General features: G+C 36.7%; 2 protein-coding genes across 4 annotated transcripts; both read left to right on the forward strand.

Annotated features, from left to right (window-relative positions):
* Window positions 1-111: 111 nt before the first annotated feature.
* Window positions 112-8,649, forward strand: LOC145950648 (uncharacterized). 2 transcript variants are annotated; one of them, XM_083062036.1, is made up of 3 exons: window positions 112-655; window positions 1,608-3,405; window positions 8,299-8,649. In XM_083062036.1, the coding sequence occupies exons 2-3, from the start codon at window positions 2,364-2,366 to the stop codon at window positions 8,334-8,336; spliced, it is 1,080 nt and encodes a 359-aa protein (XP_082918162.1). In that variant the 5' UTR covers window positions 112-655; window positions 1,608-2,363; the 3' UTR covers window positions 8,337-8,649. The 2 variants fall into 2 exon arrangements, with proteins under 2 accessions (XP_082918162.1, XP_082918161.1); XM_083062035.1 differs by lacking the exon at window positions 112-655 and having other exon boundaries at window positions 1,058-3,405.
* A 189-nt stretch (window positions 8,650-8,838) lies between these two features.
* On the forward strand, window positions 8,839-14,609 carry LOC145950647 (uncharacterized). Of its 2 annotated transcripts, none has more exons than XM_083062034.1 (2): window positions 8,839-10,736; window positions 14,093-14,569. In XM_083062034.1, exon 1 carries the CDS (start codon window positions 9,055-9,057, stop codon window positions 10,423-10,425), a length of 1,371 nt encoding a protein of 456 aa, XP_082918160.1. In that variant the 5' UTR covers window positions 8,839-9,054; the 3' UTR covers window positions 10,426-10,736; window positions 14,093-14,569. The 2 variants fall into 2 exon arrangements, 1 of the variants encoding a protein (XP_082918160.1); XR_014428464.1 differs by lacking the exon at window positions 8,839-10,736 and adding an exon at window positions 10,854-13,190 and having other exon boundaries at window positions 14,093-14,609.
* The last annotated feature ends 1,041 nt before the right edge of the window (window positions 14,610-15,650 follow it).

A 15,650-nucleotide genomic window follows, 5' to 3' on the forward strand; every position in this document is an offset into this window, starting at 1 on the left:
ATTGTTTCTTATTTTTATATAGTTTCTGACTGCTACGGACTATTTAAACCAGTGATTTAAAACCTGGACCGACCCGGCCGGTCGGACGGTGTAACACCCAAATTTTTATTATTATTTTAATGGCATTTTCGTAATTTTAATAAAGTTATAGGGGTATTTTGGGTTCTGGAACGGGCCGTTCCAAAAGTGGAACGGGCCGTTCCAAATGTTGAAAATGTGAGGTTTTTGTAGTCCCAGAACGGCCTTGGAACGGGCCGTTCCGGTATGGAGAACGGGCCGTTCCGGAAGGAGAACGGGCCGTTCTTCTGAGATTGAGAACGGGCCGTTCTGATTTCAGAACGGGCCGTTCTGGTTTTTTGGGAACGGGCCGTTTCGATTTTGGAACGGGCCGTTCCAGTTACAAATTTTGCCCAGATTTGAAGGATCCGGAACGGGCCGTTCCGAAATCAGTACGGGCCGTTCCGGGTGCGTCAGATTGCCTATAAATAGGGGCAGGGGGGTGAAATTTTTTATACAGAGGAAGAAAGTGAAATTTTAGAGAGAGAAAGAGAAGAGAGAGAGAGAGAGAGAGAAAGAAAGAGAAAGAAAGAGAGAGAGAAAGGAAGAGGGAATCCAGAGGAGGAGGCTCTGCCTAAGTTCAGCTCCGCTTATCCAGGTAAGGGGGGGAGTGAGAACCTCGCTCAGGGGTGTAGGGATAATTGTTGGATAGTTGTTTGTCGGATTGGCCCCAATCCTTTGTCGTTATTCTGTCTAAATTTCTATTTACTCTACTTTGCTTTTTGTTGAAGGTGCCGTTGTTCTGTCCGATTTTCTATTTATTCTACTTTGTTTTTGTTGAAAGTGCCGTTGTTCTGTCTGATTTTCTATTTACTCTACCTTGTTCTTTGTTGAAAGTAATAAATGAATATGAAATTAATGTTAATAATAAATGAGTTTTAATATGAATAAGAATGCTCTCTGGATCTCTGCTGGATCTCTGTGAATACCTATGCGGACCTTAAGAGGAGTATTGATGACATGACCATGTGAAATATGGACAAATGACATGAGACCTAAGAATTGACTATTGAGACAAACTATGATTATGAGACAATGACAAATGAGGACATGATGTACTAAATGAAATCATGTAAAAAGTTAAATATTGAGTCAATGAGATTATGATGGTATGACATGCATCATATGCATATATTATTACAGGTGTGCCGCTGAGGCCGCATACCAGTGATGTAACATGCTAACAAGGTGTATCTTAGGGTCACCAGTGATGTAACTTGTAACCAGGTGTACCTTAGGGTCACCAGTGATGTAACCAGGTGTACCTTTGGGTCACCAGTGATGTAACCAGGTGTGCCTTAGGGTCACCAGTGATGATATGTGAAACTTCCTTATGGCGCCACATGCATGCATTTATAAGTCAAGATCATGACATCATTGCATGATAAATGAATATATATGTGATATTGATGATGTATGTGTATTATTTATAAGTGACTTATATTTGTTGTGTGTGTGAGTGCTATCTAGCCTTTATTTCTGCACCTGTAACTGAGTGAGATGTTTCTCACTCCCTTGTTGTTTTTGTATATGTTTAAATTATGTTGCAGGTGATCAGCATCATGAGGATGTTGGTGATGAGGCTTAAAGGCTTCAATTGGGCATGCTCTGATAGGATGTGACATCGGGGCATAGTTATTTTAGTTTAATATGTTATTGTTTTTATAACTTTAGTTTCTCTTCTTTTGTAATTTCTAACGAAGAAATAACGTAGATAACATATATAATTCAAGGAAAATATATGTTAAGAATTGTAATTTGAACGTTCTTGATAAAAGACCAAGATGTACATTTTTGTTATATTTTTTATTATATGATTTGGGAGTATAAATTAATTCCTAACCAGGAGGCACTGCCACCTTTACTGGAGTTAATTTATATTTCCTTTATTATTATTTGTATATATATGATTTCTTGTGTTACACTAAATTGTATTGAAAATCTTAACTTCTTTTCTTTTATAATTTTTACACTGGAGTTATGATTTATGAGTTACGAATGTGAATCTTCTACCTTGTTATATTTGAAATATTTGTCAACTATGAAAGATTTTATTTACCCAAAAAGAAGATAAGAAATATTTTATTGTTACATTTGTTGTATATTAATAACGGGGTAGAGGGTGTCACATTTAGTGGTATCAGAGCAGGTCGATCTAATCGACCGTGAGTTATGAGTTTACTATGCTTATTTGGTTTACTATGTTTATTTGGTACATGAATGATGGACTGAATTGATTGTAAAACTTGTTGGTATGATAGTATGATGATTGATTATGTTTATTGATTGTATTATTTTCTTAGACTATGGCTGGTAGAAATGATCGTGCGATTGCCGATGCTCTTCAAGCATTAGCACAAGCTATGAATAATAACAATAGGACTGAGGTCGCTCCTAACTGGTTGGAGCAATTTCAACGAAATCACCCACCTACCTTTAAAGGAGGATATGACCCAGATGCTGCTATGAATTGGCTAACAGAAATAGAAAAAATTTTCAATGTTATGGATTGTCCCATCGCTCAGAAGGTGAAGTTGGCCACATTCATGTTGACTGCTGATGCTCATTTTTGGTGGGAAGGAGCACTTCGGAGGATGATTGATGGAGGGGTGCACTTGAATTGGGACAACTTCAAGAAGGTCTTTCTTGAGAAGTATTTCCCGGATGATGTGAGAAGTCGGAAAGAAATGGAATTCCTTGAGCTGAATCAAGGGAACGACACAGTGGCTGTGTATGCTGCCAAATTTGATGCTTTGGTTCGTTATTGCACACACTACCATGGTGAGGGTGGTGAAAGAGCTAAATGCATAAAATTTGTAAATGGTCTGCGTCCTGAAGTGAAAACTGCAATTAACTATCAGGAGATATATCACTTTCCCACTCTGGTCAATAAGTGCAGCATTTATGATCATGACAACCGTGCTCGTGCTGCTTTTTATAAAGGAGTTGGAGGTCCTATCCGTGCTGTGAGTTCTAGTACTTCGGGAAGGAGTAAGCCTTACTTCGCTTCTAATAGATTTCAAGGGAGTAAAGCTGCTGCTAATAAAAGTAAGTTGCTTACTAGAGGATCCACTGTTAGTGCTACTGGAAGTGTTGGAGGGTCTGTGTCCACTCCTTCAGTAAGATGCTGGAAGTGTGGACTTGTTGGTCATAATCAGTCTGAGTGTCGTGACAGGGAAGTTACCTGCTTCAACTGCAATGGTAAAGGTCACATCAGTACCCAATGTCCTGAATCACAAAGAACACGTGTTATGGGATCGGGTTCGCAAACTGAGCGTCCAAAGACTGTGGGGAGAGTATTTGCTCTTAGTGGTGCTGAAGCTTCTCGGTCAGAAAATTTGATACAAGGTACTTGTTTCATAGCTGAGACTCCTTTTGTTGTACTATTTGATTCTGGTGCAACTCATTCCTTTATTTCTGTCTCTTGTGTCCAAAAATTGAATTTGCCTGTGTCTTTGTTAGATTTTGATTTAGTTGTGGAAACCCCTACTAATGGTCCTGTGACTACATCCTTAGTGTGTTTGAAATGTCCTTTGACAGTTTCTGATAAGCAGTTTCTAGTTGACTTAATTTGTTTGCCTCTTAGTCAATTAGATGTAATTCTTGGTATGGATTGGTTATCTTCTCACCATGTCCTTTTAAACTGCTTTGAGAAATCTATTTCCTTTGGTGAATGTAAGAGTACGGAATTTCTTAGTGCTGCTGACATTAAAACTTGTTTAAAAGACAATGAAAAAGTGTACATGATCTTAGCTTCTTTAACACTTGAGACTGATAGTAAGCTAGATGAGATTCCCTTAGTGAGAGAATTTCCAGAAGTATTTCCTAAGGATGTGTCTAGTTTACCACCTGAGAGAGAGATTGAGTTTAGCATAGACTTAGTACCAGGTACCCCACCTATATCTATAGCACCCTATAGGATGTCCCCTACAGAGTTAGTTGAGCTTAAGAAACAAATAGAGGAATTACAAGGAAAACAATTCATTAGGCCTAGTGTCTCGCCTTGGGGAGCGCCTGTTTTGTTGGTTAAGAAGAAAGATGGGAGCATGAGGTTGTGCGTAGACTATAGGCAACTGAATAAAGTGACCATTAAGAATAAGTATCCTTTGCCTAGGATAGATGACCTTATGGATCAACTAGTTGGAGCTTGTGTGTTCAGTAAGATAGATTTAAGGTCAGGATACCATCAGATTAGAGTGAGAGCTGAGGATGTTCCTAAGACTGCCTTTAGAACCCGCTATGGGCACTATGAGTATTTAGTTATGCCTTTTGGTGTGACTAATGCACCTGGTGTTTTTATGGACTACATGAATAGGATCTTTCACCCTTACTTGGATAGATTTGTAGTGGTCTTCATAGATGATATCCTAGTGTATTCCAAGACTAGGGAAGAGCATGTTGAGCACCTTAGGATCGTTCTTCAAACCCTTAAGGAGAAACAGTTGTATGCTAAATTGTCAAAATGTGAATTTTGGTTGGATAGTGTGAACTTTCTAGGACATGTGATATCCAAGGGTGGAATAGCTGTAGATCCTGCTAAGGTAGAAGCTGTGTTAGAGTGGAGAACACCTAAATCAGTATTTGAGATTAGGAGTTTCCTAGGACTAGCTGGTTATTACAGAAGGTTCATAGAGAATTTCTCTAGGCTAGCTCTTCCTTTGACTAAGCTGACGAAGAAAGACCAACCTTTTGTGTGGGATTCTAAGTGTGAGGAAAGTTTTCAAGAACTTAAGAGGAGATTAACTAGTGCTCCTGTGTTAGTATTACCTGATCCTAGTAAGACTTTTGAGGTATTTTGTGATGCTTCTAAATTGGGTTTAGGAGGAGTACTTATGCAGGAGGGTAAGGTAGTAGCCTATGCTTCAAGACAACTTAAAATTCATGAGCAAAACTATCCTACCCATGACCTTGAGTTAGCTGCAATAGTTTTTGTGCTCAAGTTGTGGAGACATTACTTGTTTGGGTCTAGATTTGAGGTTTTTAGTGACCATAAAAGCCTTAAGTACTTGTTTGACCAAAAGGAATTGAATATGAGGCAGAGGAGATGGTTAGAGTTTCTTAAGGATTATGACTTTCAATTAAATTATCACCCTGGCAAGGCTAATGTTGTAGCTGATGCTTTGAGTAGAAAATCTTTGAGAATGTCTTCCTTGATGATTAGGGAAATGCAAATGATTGAGGAGTTTAGGGATATGAGCTTAGGGTGTGAGTTGACCTCTAAGAGTATTAAGTTGGGAGCTTTAAGAGTGACTAATAGCTTGATAGATGAGATTAGAGAAGGTCAGAAGATGGATCCTTTCTTATTGAGTCGGGTAGAGAAGTTGAATCAAGCTGTGAAAAGTGAGTTTAGAATTGGAGTGGATGGAGTTTTAAGATTTAAGGATAGGTTGTGCATTCCTAGTGTGCCAGAACTTAAGAGAGCAATCCTGGAAGAAGGTCATAAGAGTATCCTTAGTATCCATCCAGGAGCCACTAAGATGTACCAAGACCTTAAGAAGATGTTTTGGTGGCCTAAGATGAAGAGGGAAGTGGAGGAATTTGTGTATGCTTGCTTAGTATGTCAGAAAGCTAAGGTAGAACACCAAAAACCTTCAGGTTTGATGCGACCTTTAGATGTGCCTGTGTGGAAGTGGGATAGCATCTCTATGGATTTTGTAGTTGGGTTACCTAAGACTGTGAAGAACTTGGATGCTATATGGGTCATTGTGGATAGATTGACTAAGTCTGCCCATTTTATTCCCATTAATATTAGGTACTCTTTGGAGAGGTTAACCAAGTTGTACATCAGTGAGATCGTGAGGTTGCATGGAGTTCCTACTAGTATTGTGTCTGATAGAGATCCTAGGTTCACCTCTAGATTTTGGGAGAGTTTGCATAAGGCTTTAGGCACTAAGCTTAGATTGAGTTCAGCTTACCATCCCCAAACAGATGGCCAAACTGAGAGAACCATACAATCTTTGGAAGACTTGTTGAGGGCTTGCATCTTAGAACGTGGGGGTAGTTGGGATAGTTTCCTACCTTTGATAGAATTTACCTACAATAATAGCTACCATTCTAGTATTGGGATGGCACCATATGAGGCTCTGTATGGTAGGAGATGTAGAACACCTTTATGTTGGGTAGAACCTGGAGAGAATGTCATGTTAGGACCTGAGATAGTTCAACAAACTACTGAACAGGTTAAGATGATCCAAGAGAAGATGAGAGCAACCCAGAGTAGGCAAAAGAGTTATAATGACAAGAGGAGAAAAGACCTTAAGTTTAAAGAAGGTGATCATGTATTCCTTAAAGTCACTCCTTGGACAGGAGTAGGCAGAGCACTGAAATCCCGTAAGCTTACTCCACGTTTCATTGGTCCTTATCAAATTCTTAAAAGAATCGGTGAAGTGGCCTATCAAATTGCTTTGCCTCCATCTCTTTCAAATCTCCATAGTGTCTTTCATGTTTCCCAACTCAGAAAGTATATCCATGATCCTTCCCATATCATTGAGTCTGACAACATTCAGTTGAAGGATAATCTTACTTATGAAACGGTTCCTCTAAGGATTGATGACAAGAGAGTGAAACAACTAAGAGGAAAGGAAATCCCTTTGGTTAAGGTCGTTTGGGGAGGAAATATTGAAGAAAGTGCTACATGGGAATTAGAAAGCAAGATGCGAGAAGCTCATCCATTTCTGTTTTCAGGTAAATTTCGGGGACGAAATTTCTAAAAGGAGGGGAGAATTGTAACACCCAAATTTTTATTATTATTTTAATGGCATTTTCGTAATTTTAATAAAGTTATAGGGGTATTTTGGGTTCTGGAACGGGCCGTTCCAAAAGTGGAACGGGCCGTTCCAAATGTTGAAAATGTGAGGTTTTTGTAGTCCCAGAACGGCCTTGGAACGGGCCGTTCCGGTATGGAGAACGGGCCGTTCCGGAAGGAGAACGGGCCGTTCTTCTGAGATTGAGAACGGGCCGTTCTGATTTCAGAACGGGCCGTTCTGGTTTTTTGGGAACGGGCCGTTTCGATTTTGGAACGGGCCGTTCCAGTTACAAATTTTGCCCAGATTTGAAGGATCCGGAACGGGCCGTTCCGAAATCAGTACGGGCCGTTCCGGGTGCGTCAGATTGCCTATAAATAGGGGCAGGGGGGTGAAATTTTTTATACAGAGGAAGAAAGTGAAATTTTAGAGAGAGAAAGAGAAGAGAGAGAGAGAGAGAGAGAAAGAAAGAGAAAGAAAGAGAGAGAGAAAGGAAGAGGGAATCCAGAGGAGGAGGCTCTGCCTAAGTTCAGCTCCGCTTATCCAGGTAAGGGGGGAGTGAGAACCTCGCTCAGGGGTGTAGGGATAATTGTTGGATAGTTGTTTGTCGGATTGGCCCCAATCCTTTGTCGTTATTCTGTCTAAATTTCTATTTACTCTACTTTGCTTTTTGTTGAAGGTGCCGTTGTTCTGTCCGATTTTCTATTTATTCTACTTTGTTTTTGTTGAAAGTGTCGTTGTTCTGTCTGATTTTCTATTTACTCTACCTTGTTCTTTGTTGAAAGTAATAAATGAATATGAAATTAATGTTAATAATAAATGAGTTTTAATATGAATAAGAATGCTCTCTGGATCTCTGCTGGATCTCTGTGAATACCTATGCGGACCTTAAGAGGAGTATTGATGACATGACCATGTGAAATATGGACAAATGACATGAGACCTAAGAATTGACTATTGAGACAAACTATGATTATGAGACAATGACAAATGAGGACATGATGTACTAAATGAAATCATGTAAAAAGTTAAATATTGAGTCAATGAGATTATGATGGTATGACATGCATCATATGCATATATTATTACAGGTGTGCCGCTGAGGCCGCATACCAGTGATGTAACATGCTAACAAGGTGTATCTTAGGGTCACCAGTGATGTAACTTGTAACCAGGTGTACCTTAGGGTCACCAGTGATGTAACCAGGTGTACCTTTGGGTCACCAGTGATGTAACCAGGTGTGCCTTAGGGTCACCAGTGATGATATGTGAAACTTCCTTATGGCGCCACATGCATGCATTTATAAGTCAAGATCATGACATCATTGCATGATAAATGAATATATATGTGATATTGATGATGTATGTGTATTATTTATAAGTGACTTATATTTGTTGTGTGTGTGAGTGCTATCTAGCCTTTATTTCTGCACCTGTAACTGAGTGAGATGTTTCTCACTCCCTTGTTGTTTTTGTATATGTTTAAATTATGTTGCAGGTGATCAGCATCATGAGGATGTTGGTGATGAGGCTTAAAGGCTTCAATTGGGCATGCTCTGATAGGATGTGACATCGGGGCATAGTTATTTTAGTTTAATATGTTATTGTTTTTATAACTTTAGTTTCTCTTCTTTTGTAATTTCTAACGAAGAAATAACGTAGATAACATATATAATTCAAGGAAAATATATGTTAAGAATTGTAATTTGAACGTTCTTGATAAAAGACCAAGATGTACATTTTTGTTATATTTTTTATTATATGATTTGGGAGTATAAATTAATTCCTAACCAGGAGGCACTGCCACCTTTACTGGAGTTAATTTATATTTCCTTTATTATTATTTGTATATATATGATTTCTTGTGTTACACTAAATTGTATTGAAAATCTTAACTTCTTTTCTTTTATAATTTTTACACTGGAGTTATGATTTATGAGTTACGAATGTGAATCTTCTACCTTGTTATATTTGAAATATTTGTCAACTATGAAAGATTTTATTTACCCAAAAAGAAGATAAGAAATATTTTATTGTTACATTTGTTGTATATTAATAACGGGGTAGAGGGTGTCACATTTAGTGGTATCAGAGCAGGTCGATCTAATCGACCGTGAGTTATGAGTTTACTATGCTTATTTGGTTTACTATGTTTATTTGGTACATGAATGATGGACTGAATTGATTGTAAAACTTGTTGGTATGATAGTATGATGATTGATTATGTTTATTGATTGTATTATTTTCTTAGACTATGGCTGGTAGAAATGATCGTGCGATTGCCGATGCTCTTCAAGCATTAGCACAAGCTATGAATAATAACAATAGGACTGAGGTCGCTCCTAACTGGTTGGAGCAATTTCAACGAAATCACCCACCTACCTTTAAAGGAGGATATGACCCAGATGCTGCTATGAATTGGCTAACAGAAATAGAAAAAATTTTCAATGTTATGGATTGTCCCATCGCTCAGAAGGTGAAGTTGGCCACATTCATGTTGACTGCTGATGCTCATTTTTGGTGGGAAGGAGCACTTCGGAGGATGATTGATGGAGGGGTGCACTTGAATTGGGACAACTTCAAGAAGGTCTTTCTTGAGAAGTATTTCCCGGATGATGTGAGAAGTCGGAAAGAAATGGAATTCCTTGAGCTGAATCAAGGGAACGACACAGTGGCTGTGTATGCTGCCAAATTTGATGCTTTGGTTCGTTATTGCACACACTACCATGGTGAGGGTGGTGAAAGAGCTAAATGCATAAAATTTGTAAATGGTCTGCGTCCTGAAGTGAAAACTGCAATTAACTATCAGGAGATATATCACTTTCCCACTCTGGTCAATAAGTGCAGCATTTATGATCATGACAACCGTGCTCGTGCTGCTTTTTATAAAGGAGTTGGAGGTCCTATCCGTGCTGTGAGTTCTAGTACTTCGGGAAGGAGTAAGCCTTACTTCGCTTCTAATAGATTTCAAGGGAGTAAAGCTGCTGCTAATAAAAGTAAGTTGCTTACTAGAGGATCCACTGTTAGTGCTACTGGAAGTGTTGGAGGGTCTGTGTCCACTCCTTCAGTAAGATGCTGGAAGTGTGGACTTGTTGGTCATAATCAGTCTGAGTGTCGTGACAGGGAAGTTACCTGCTTCAACTGCAATGGTAAAGGTCACATCAGTACCCAATGTCCTGAATCACAAAGAACACGTGTTATGGGATCGGGTTCGCAAACTGAGCGTCCAAAGACTGTGGGGAGAGTATTTGCTCTTAGTGGTGCTGAAGCTTCTCGGTCAGAAAATTTGATACAAGGTACTTGTTTCATAGCTGAGACTCCTTTTGTTGTACTATTTGATTCTGGTGCAACTCATTCCTTTATTTCTGTCTCTTGTGTCCAAAAATTGAATTTGCCTGTGTCTTTGTTAGATTTTGATTTAGTTGTGGAAACCCCTACTAATGGTCCTGTGACTACATCCTTAGTGTGTTTGAAATGTCCTTTGACAGTTTCTGATAAGCAGTTTCTAGTTGACTTAATTTGTTTGCCTCTTAGTCAATTAGATGTAATTCTTGGTATGGATTGGTTATCTTCTCACCATGTCCTTTTAAACTGCTTTGAGAAATCTATTTCCTTTGGTGAATAATCAAGATTCGATGCAACGAAAGAGTCAATCTCCAATGGTTGGACAAACATCAAAAGGGGGGAGTGAGGGTTCTGTTCCACGCGATAATTGCTTCAACTGTGGGAAGCCAGGTCATAAGGCATATGAGTGTTGGGTACCAAGAGTGATAACATGTTACAACTGTTACGAGAAGGGACACAAAGCTCGGGAGTGCCCCAAGAATAAGAAAGAAACAACAGAAGTTGAAGGGAGCGCTAGCAAGCCTAGAGCCACAGGAAGAGTATTTGCCTTGAGTGGTGTTGAAGCTACTTAATCCAAAGATTTCATCCAGGGTATGTGTTTCATCAATGGAACCCCTCTAATTGTTTTATATGACTGGTGCGACTCACTCTTTTATATCACGTGTATGTCTAAATTACCTATTTTTTTTTCCCTTGTCTTTTGAACTACTAGTAGAGACACCCACTAGTGGTTCAGTGATCACTTCTAATATCTATCCAAAGTGTCCCTTGACTATTGATGATAGAGAATTCATAGTTGACTAAATTTGTTTGCCTCTAAGTCAGCTAGTGAGATTAGTAGCTTCCTTGGATTGGCTGAATACTATAGAAAATTCATAGAGGGATTTTCCAAGTTAGCATTACCTTGACAAGTTTGACTACGAAAGGAGTTGTGTTTGTATAGGATAGTAAATGCAAGGATAGTTTACCGGGCCCTTGAGGAAAAGTTGACTAGTACACCTGTTTTAGTATTGCTTGACTTTTGTGGTTTATTGTGATGCTTCTAAAATAAGTTTGAGTGGAGTGTTGATGCAAGAAGGAAAGATAGTGGCTTGTGATTCTAGGCAACTGAAAACTCATCATAGGAATTACCTTACTTATGATTTTAAGTTAACGGTTGTAATATTTAGAGACATTGCCTATATAATTATAAGCTTGAGGTATTTATTGATCGTTAGAGCCTTAATTATTTGTTGACTGAAAGAATTAAGTTAAGTTTAAACTTCTAAGAGGACTAATATTTCAAACTTAGTTGTTATTTGAGAAAAGTCATTGTGGCAACCGATATTTTGAGTAGGAAATCTTTTCCTTTATGATTAGAGATTCAAATTAGGGATTTAAGTTTGACTTATGAGATTACTCTTAATAGTGTAAAACTAGGTATGACTCGAATACTAAGTGGATCGTTGAAAGAAATTGGAGAAGCATAATTAGTTGATTCATTTGATAACAAGATATGAGATTATAGGATAAGGTGATGGATAAGAATTTGACTTGGGTGTAGATGGAGTGGTGAAATTAGTGATCTGATATGTATACCTAGTGAACTTACACTTAGGTACTTGATCTTTAGAGACAAACATAGAAGTAAAACCAATATTGTAGCAGATACCTCGATTATGATAACCTCTGATATATCATTTTGATGATTTAAGGGTTGGATTTGATTGAAGAATTTAGAGACTTATGCTAGATGAGTGAGATTACCCTTAGAAGCATTGAATGGATTATGCTGAAAGTAACTAGTGAATTAATGGATGAGATTAGAGAAGCTTAGGAGTCAGATCCTTTCTTAGAACCAAGTGGAGAAGATTGGTAGAAGTATAGATAACCAATTCTGAGTAGAAATCAATGTTGTTTTGAGGAGCAAGAACCAATTTGGGTGTTTAGTAACCTTGAATTAAGAAAGATGATTTTAGAGTAAAGACATACGAGTGTTCTTGAAATATATTTACGAACTACTAAGATGTATCAGAGTTGCGCAACGGAAGTGTAATGACCTAAGGTGAAGAGAAAAGAAATCATATACTCGTGTTTAGTATACAAGAAATCTTTACAAATTTTGTAGCAATTAGACGTCTCATTTTGGAAGTAAGATGGTGAATGGATAGACCTTAATTATAGGTTTGTTTGAGACATTTAAGAGATTGATTTAGATTCCTTAAAATTTACTTGTCTTACCCTTAGATTTCCTTGGTAAAATGAATAGAGTTGTAGGTAGTGAGGTTGCATAAGAATTAGAAGTAAGAAGCGAAGAATTTACCATTGCAAAAATTTCGAGGACGAAATTTCTAAAAGGAGGGAAGAATTGTAACACCCCAATTTTTTATAAAGAGTATTTTTGTATTAATGGCATTCTCGTAATTTTGTTAAAGTTTTTGGGGTATTTTTGGTTTCTGGAACGGGCCGTTCCAAATGTGGAACGGGCCGTTCCAAATGATAAAATTGTGTATTTTTGGGACGTCCAGAACGGGCCCAGAACGGGCCGTTCTCCAAAGGACAACGGGGCGTTCTCCTTGCAGAACGGGCCGTTCCAGAAGGAGAACGGGGCGTTCTCCTTGCAGAACGGGCCGTTCCAGAAGGAGAACGGGGCGTTCTCCTTGCAGAACGGGCCGTTCCAGAAGGAGAACGGGGCGTTCTGCTGGGTTTTGGAACGGGCCGTTCTGATTTCAGAACGGGCCGTTCCAGTTGAAAATTTTGCGTAGATTTGAAGGGTCCAGAACGGGCGTTCCACTTTTCGGAACGGCCGTTCCGGATAGGTCCGCGAAAATGCCTATAAAAAGGCCCCTCCTCCCTCTCAAATCCTCACACCTCTCATCTTCTCTCTCTTCTCTCTTTTCTTTCTCTCTCTACTTCCTGCTGTTGATGGAAGGAGCTTAGGGGGTGGAGGTTCTACCCTAGTTCCGGTCCCGATTTAAGGAGAGAGAAGAGAAGGTTCTGCCCGAATTTTGACTATCGTTTAAGGAAAAAGAAGAGGAGGTTCTGCTCAAGTTACTATTCATCCAGGTACGGGGGAAAAGGGGATTATTTATATGTAGAGTACATGAGGGAATTGGGTAGAGGAAGAATTTCTTAGGATTATGATTTTATAATTATTTTATTTGAAGAATCATTAGTTCTATTGAAATTATGTGTTGAGGTTTATAGATATGCCAAATTGTAGGAATAATGATCTGGGAAGAAAGAAGAAATCATAAATGCTGTGAACTAGAATTTGGAATAATTATGAGTTTCACTGTTATATTAAATTGATTATCTTATTGATTATTATAATTTATGAATATTATTGCTATATTACTCGTTAAGAATGGATGATCTTGATGTGAATTGCTTGAGGGGTGTGTAAACCCTCATTTTGTTGGGCTTATCTATTGTGTATGTGATGTGTATGTGATGTGGAATTATGTACGTGATGTGAATTTGAGTTATGAAATGAGAAGTGGGAAATGTGATTGAGATGTGATTATGGTACTGATGACCAGGGGTGAGCACGACCCTAAGCTGATGGGTAGCGTGACCTTGGCACAGTGTTATGTCAGGGGTGAGCACGACCCTAGGCTACTAAAAAGGGTAGCGTGACCTTGGCACAGTGTTATGTCAGGGGTGAGCACGGCCCTAGGTTGGAAAAAGGGTAGCGTGACCTTGACATAGTGAAATTTGTGTGGATTATGAATGAATCGTAATGTTCAAGTGGATTGTGATGGATTGATGTAATTGTGAATTGAGATGTGAATATGATGAATGGTTGATAAATTATGATACACACACATATATATATATATATAGATAAATGCTTATGAATATTTTATTAAATAATGAGTTATTATGAGATTATATTGTGATGTGTTTGTATGTACTTTGCATATAGATATTTTCTTTTCTCACCGTATAAACTGTGGATATTTTAGGAGAAGAAGATCCAGCTACGAGTGGCTTCTAGGATGCCAACAATTAAAATTCTGGGAATGCTCTGATAGTGTGACATCGGGGCAGAGGATTTCTAGGATGAAATATTTATGTGTATTTGGCACTGTAATATTGTTTTGAAAACAATTTGTAAAACTCTTGTGTTTTATGTTTTATATCTCTATTAATGTGATTGTCAAATTTTTATGTGAACCCTTTTACCAACTTAGAAAATTTAACCTTCTTAAATGTATTATAAATTTTTTTTATATATGTGTTGGGGTAGTAAGGGTGTCACATATTACATCTATCCTTATATATAAGACTCTTTTCACTTTTTTTCTTGTCTTTTTTATAAGACTATCTTCTAATTATCAAATGTATTAATTATATATTCTCTAAAATACTCTTATTTAATTAATAATTTTTTTAGACAAAAGATAATAAATATTTAAATTTAATTACATAAATTTTTCTCTATTTTATTAGGATTAAAGAAGATAAATAGAAACATAAATATCTTTTTTTAGACATTAATTAATTAGGTAAAACATAATTAAATAAAAAGAAAAAAATAATTTAAAAAAATAATTTAAAATATTGACAAGTTTAATATCTTTAACTAAATTAACTATTTTTCTTAAAGAATGTAATTTAATTTAAAGGATCGTAATGAAAGTAATACATTTTTTTTGTTTATGTTCAAAATTATAAAATTATATAATAAATTTATATTTTAATTTATAAAACGTTAATATATTGGTATGTCTAGGAAAGATGGAAAGTCAATGAATGCGGTGGATAAACTACCACTTTTTCTCTTATTTATTTTTTCAATTGTAATATATATAAGTTATATAATACAAATTGTTTTTTTTAATGAGATTAGTCCGATGAATTTTAAGAATTTAATTTTAGTCTTTTTTAAAAAAAAATTCAACTTTTAGTTTATTATAAATGAATGAATAATCATAAAAATATTTTATATATTAATTTAAATTAATGAAATTAAATATTAATTTTTAAAAATTTTAAAAATTTTACAGATTTAATCTATGAATTTAGAACTTTAAATTCAATTATTAGATTATTAAAATTTGATGTAAAGTCTGAATTATTCAATAAAGTAAATCTAAATAAATTTACTCATATGATAAATAAAGCTCTCCTTTTATATATATATATATATATATATATATATATATATATATATATATATATATATATATATATATATATATATATATATATATATATATATATCGATTATTAATTTTATTTTATTTGGTTACCATGTTAATTATACCTCCTTAATTGCTAATTTCTGAGAGAGAAAAAAAAGGAAATAATCTTTCATGTTTTATGAATAAATCATTTTTTGGTAAATTATGAACAAATCATTTATAACTACTAATTCAACTATCTCTTTTTTATTTTAATTTTACGGGCTTCATTTTTATCGTCGGGTAGGATTCCTTCACTTAGGTAGCGATATATGTCGGTCATCCATCCTTTTTTGACTGGTTAAGTCGAGCAGATTGCCTCGCTTTCCAAGCTCGG

The sequence above is a fragment of the Cajanus cajan genome, chromosome 8 (genome assembly GCF_000230855.2).
Source record: "Cajanus cajan strain Asha chromosome 8, NIPB_CcT2T_4, whole genome shotgun sequence".
NCBI lineage: Eukaryota > Viridiplantae > Streptophyta > Magnoliopsida > Fabales > Fabaceae > Cajanus > Cajanus cajan.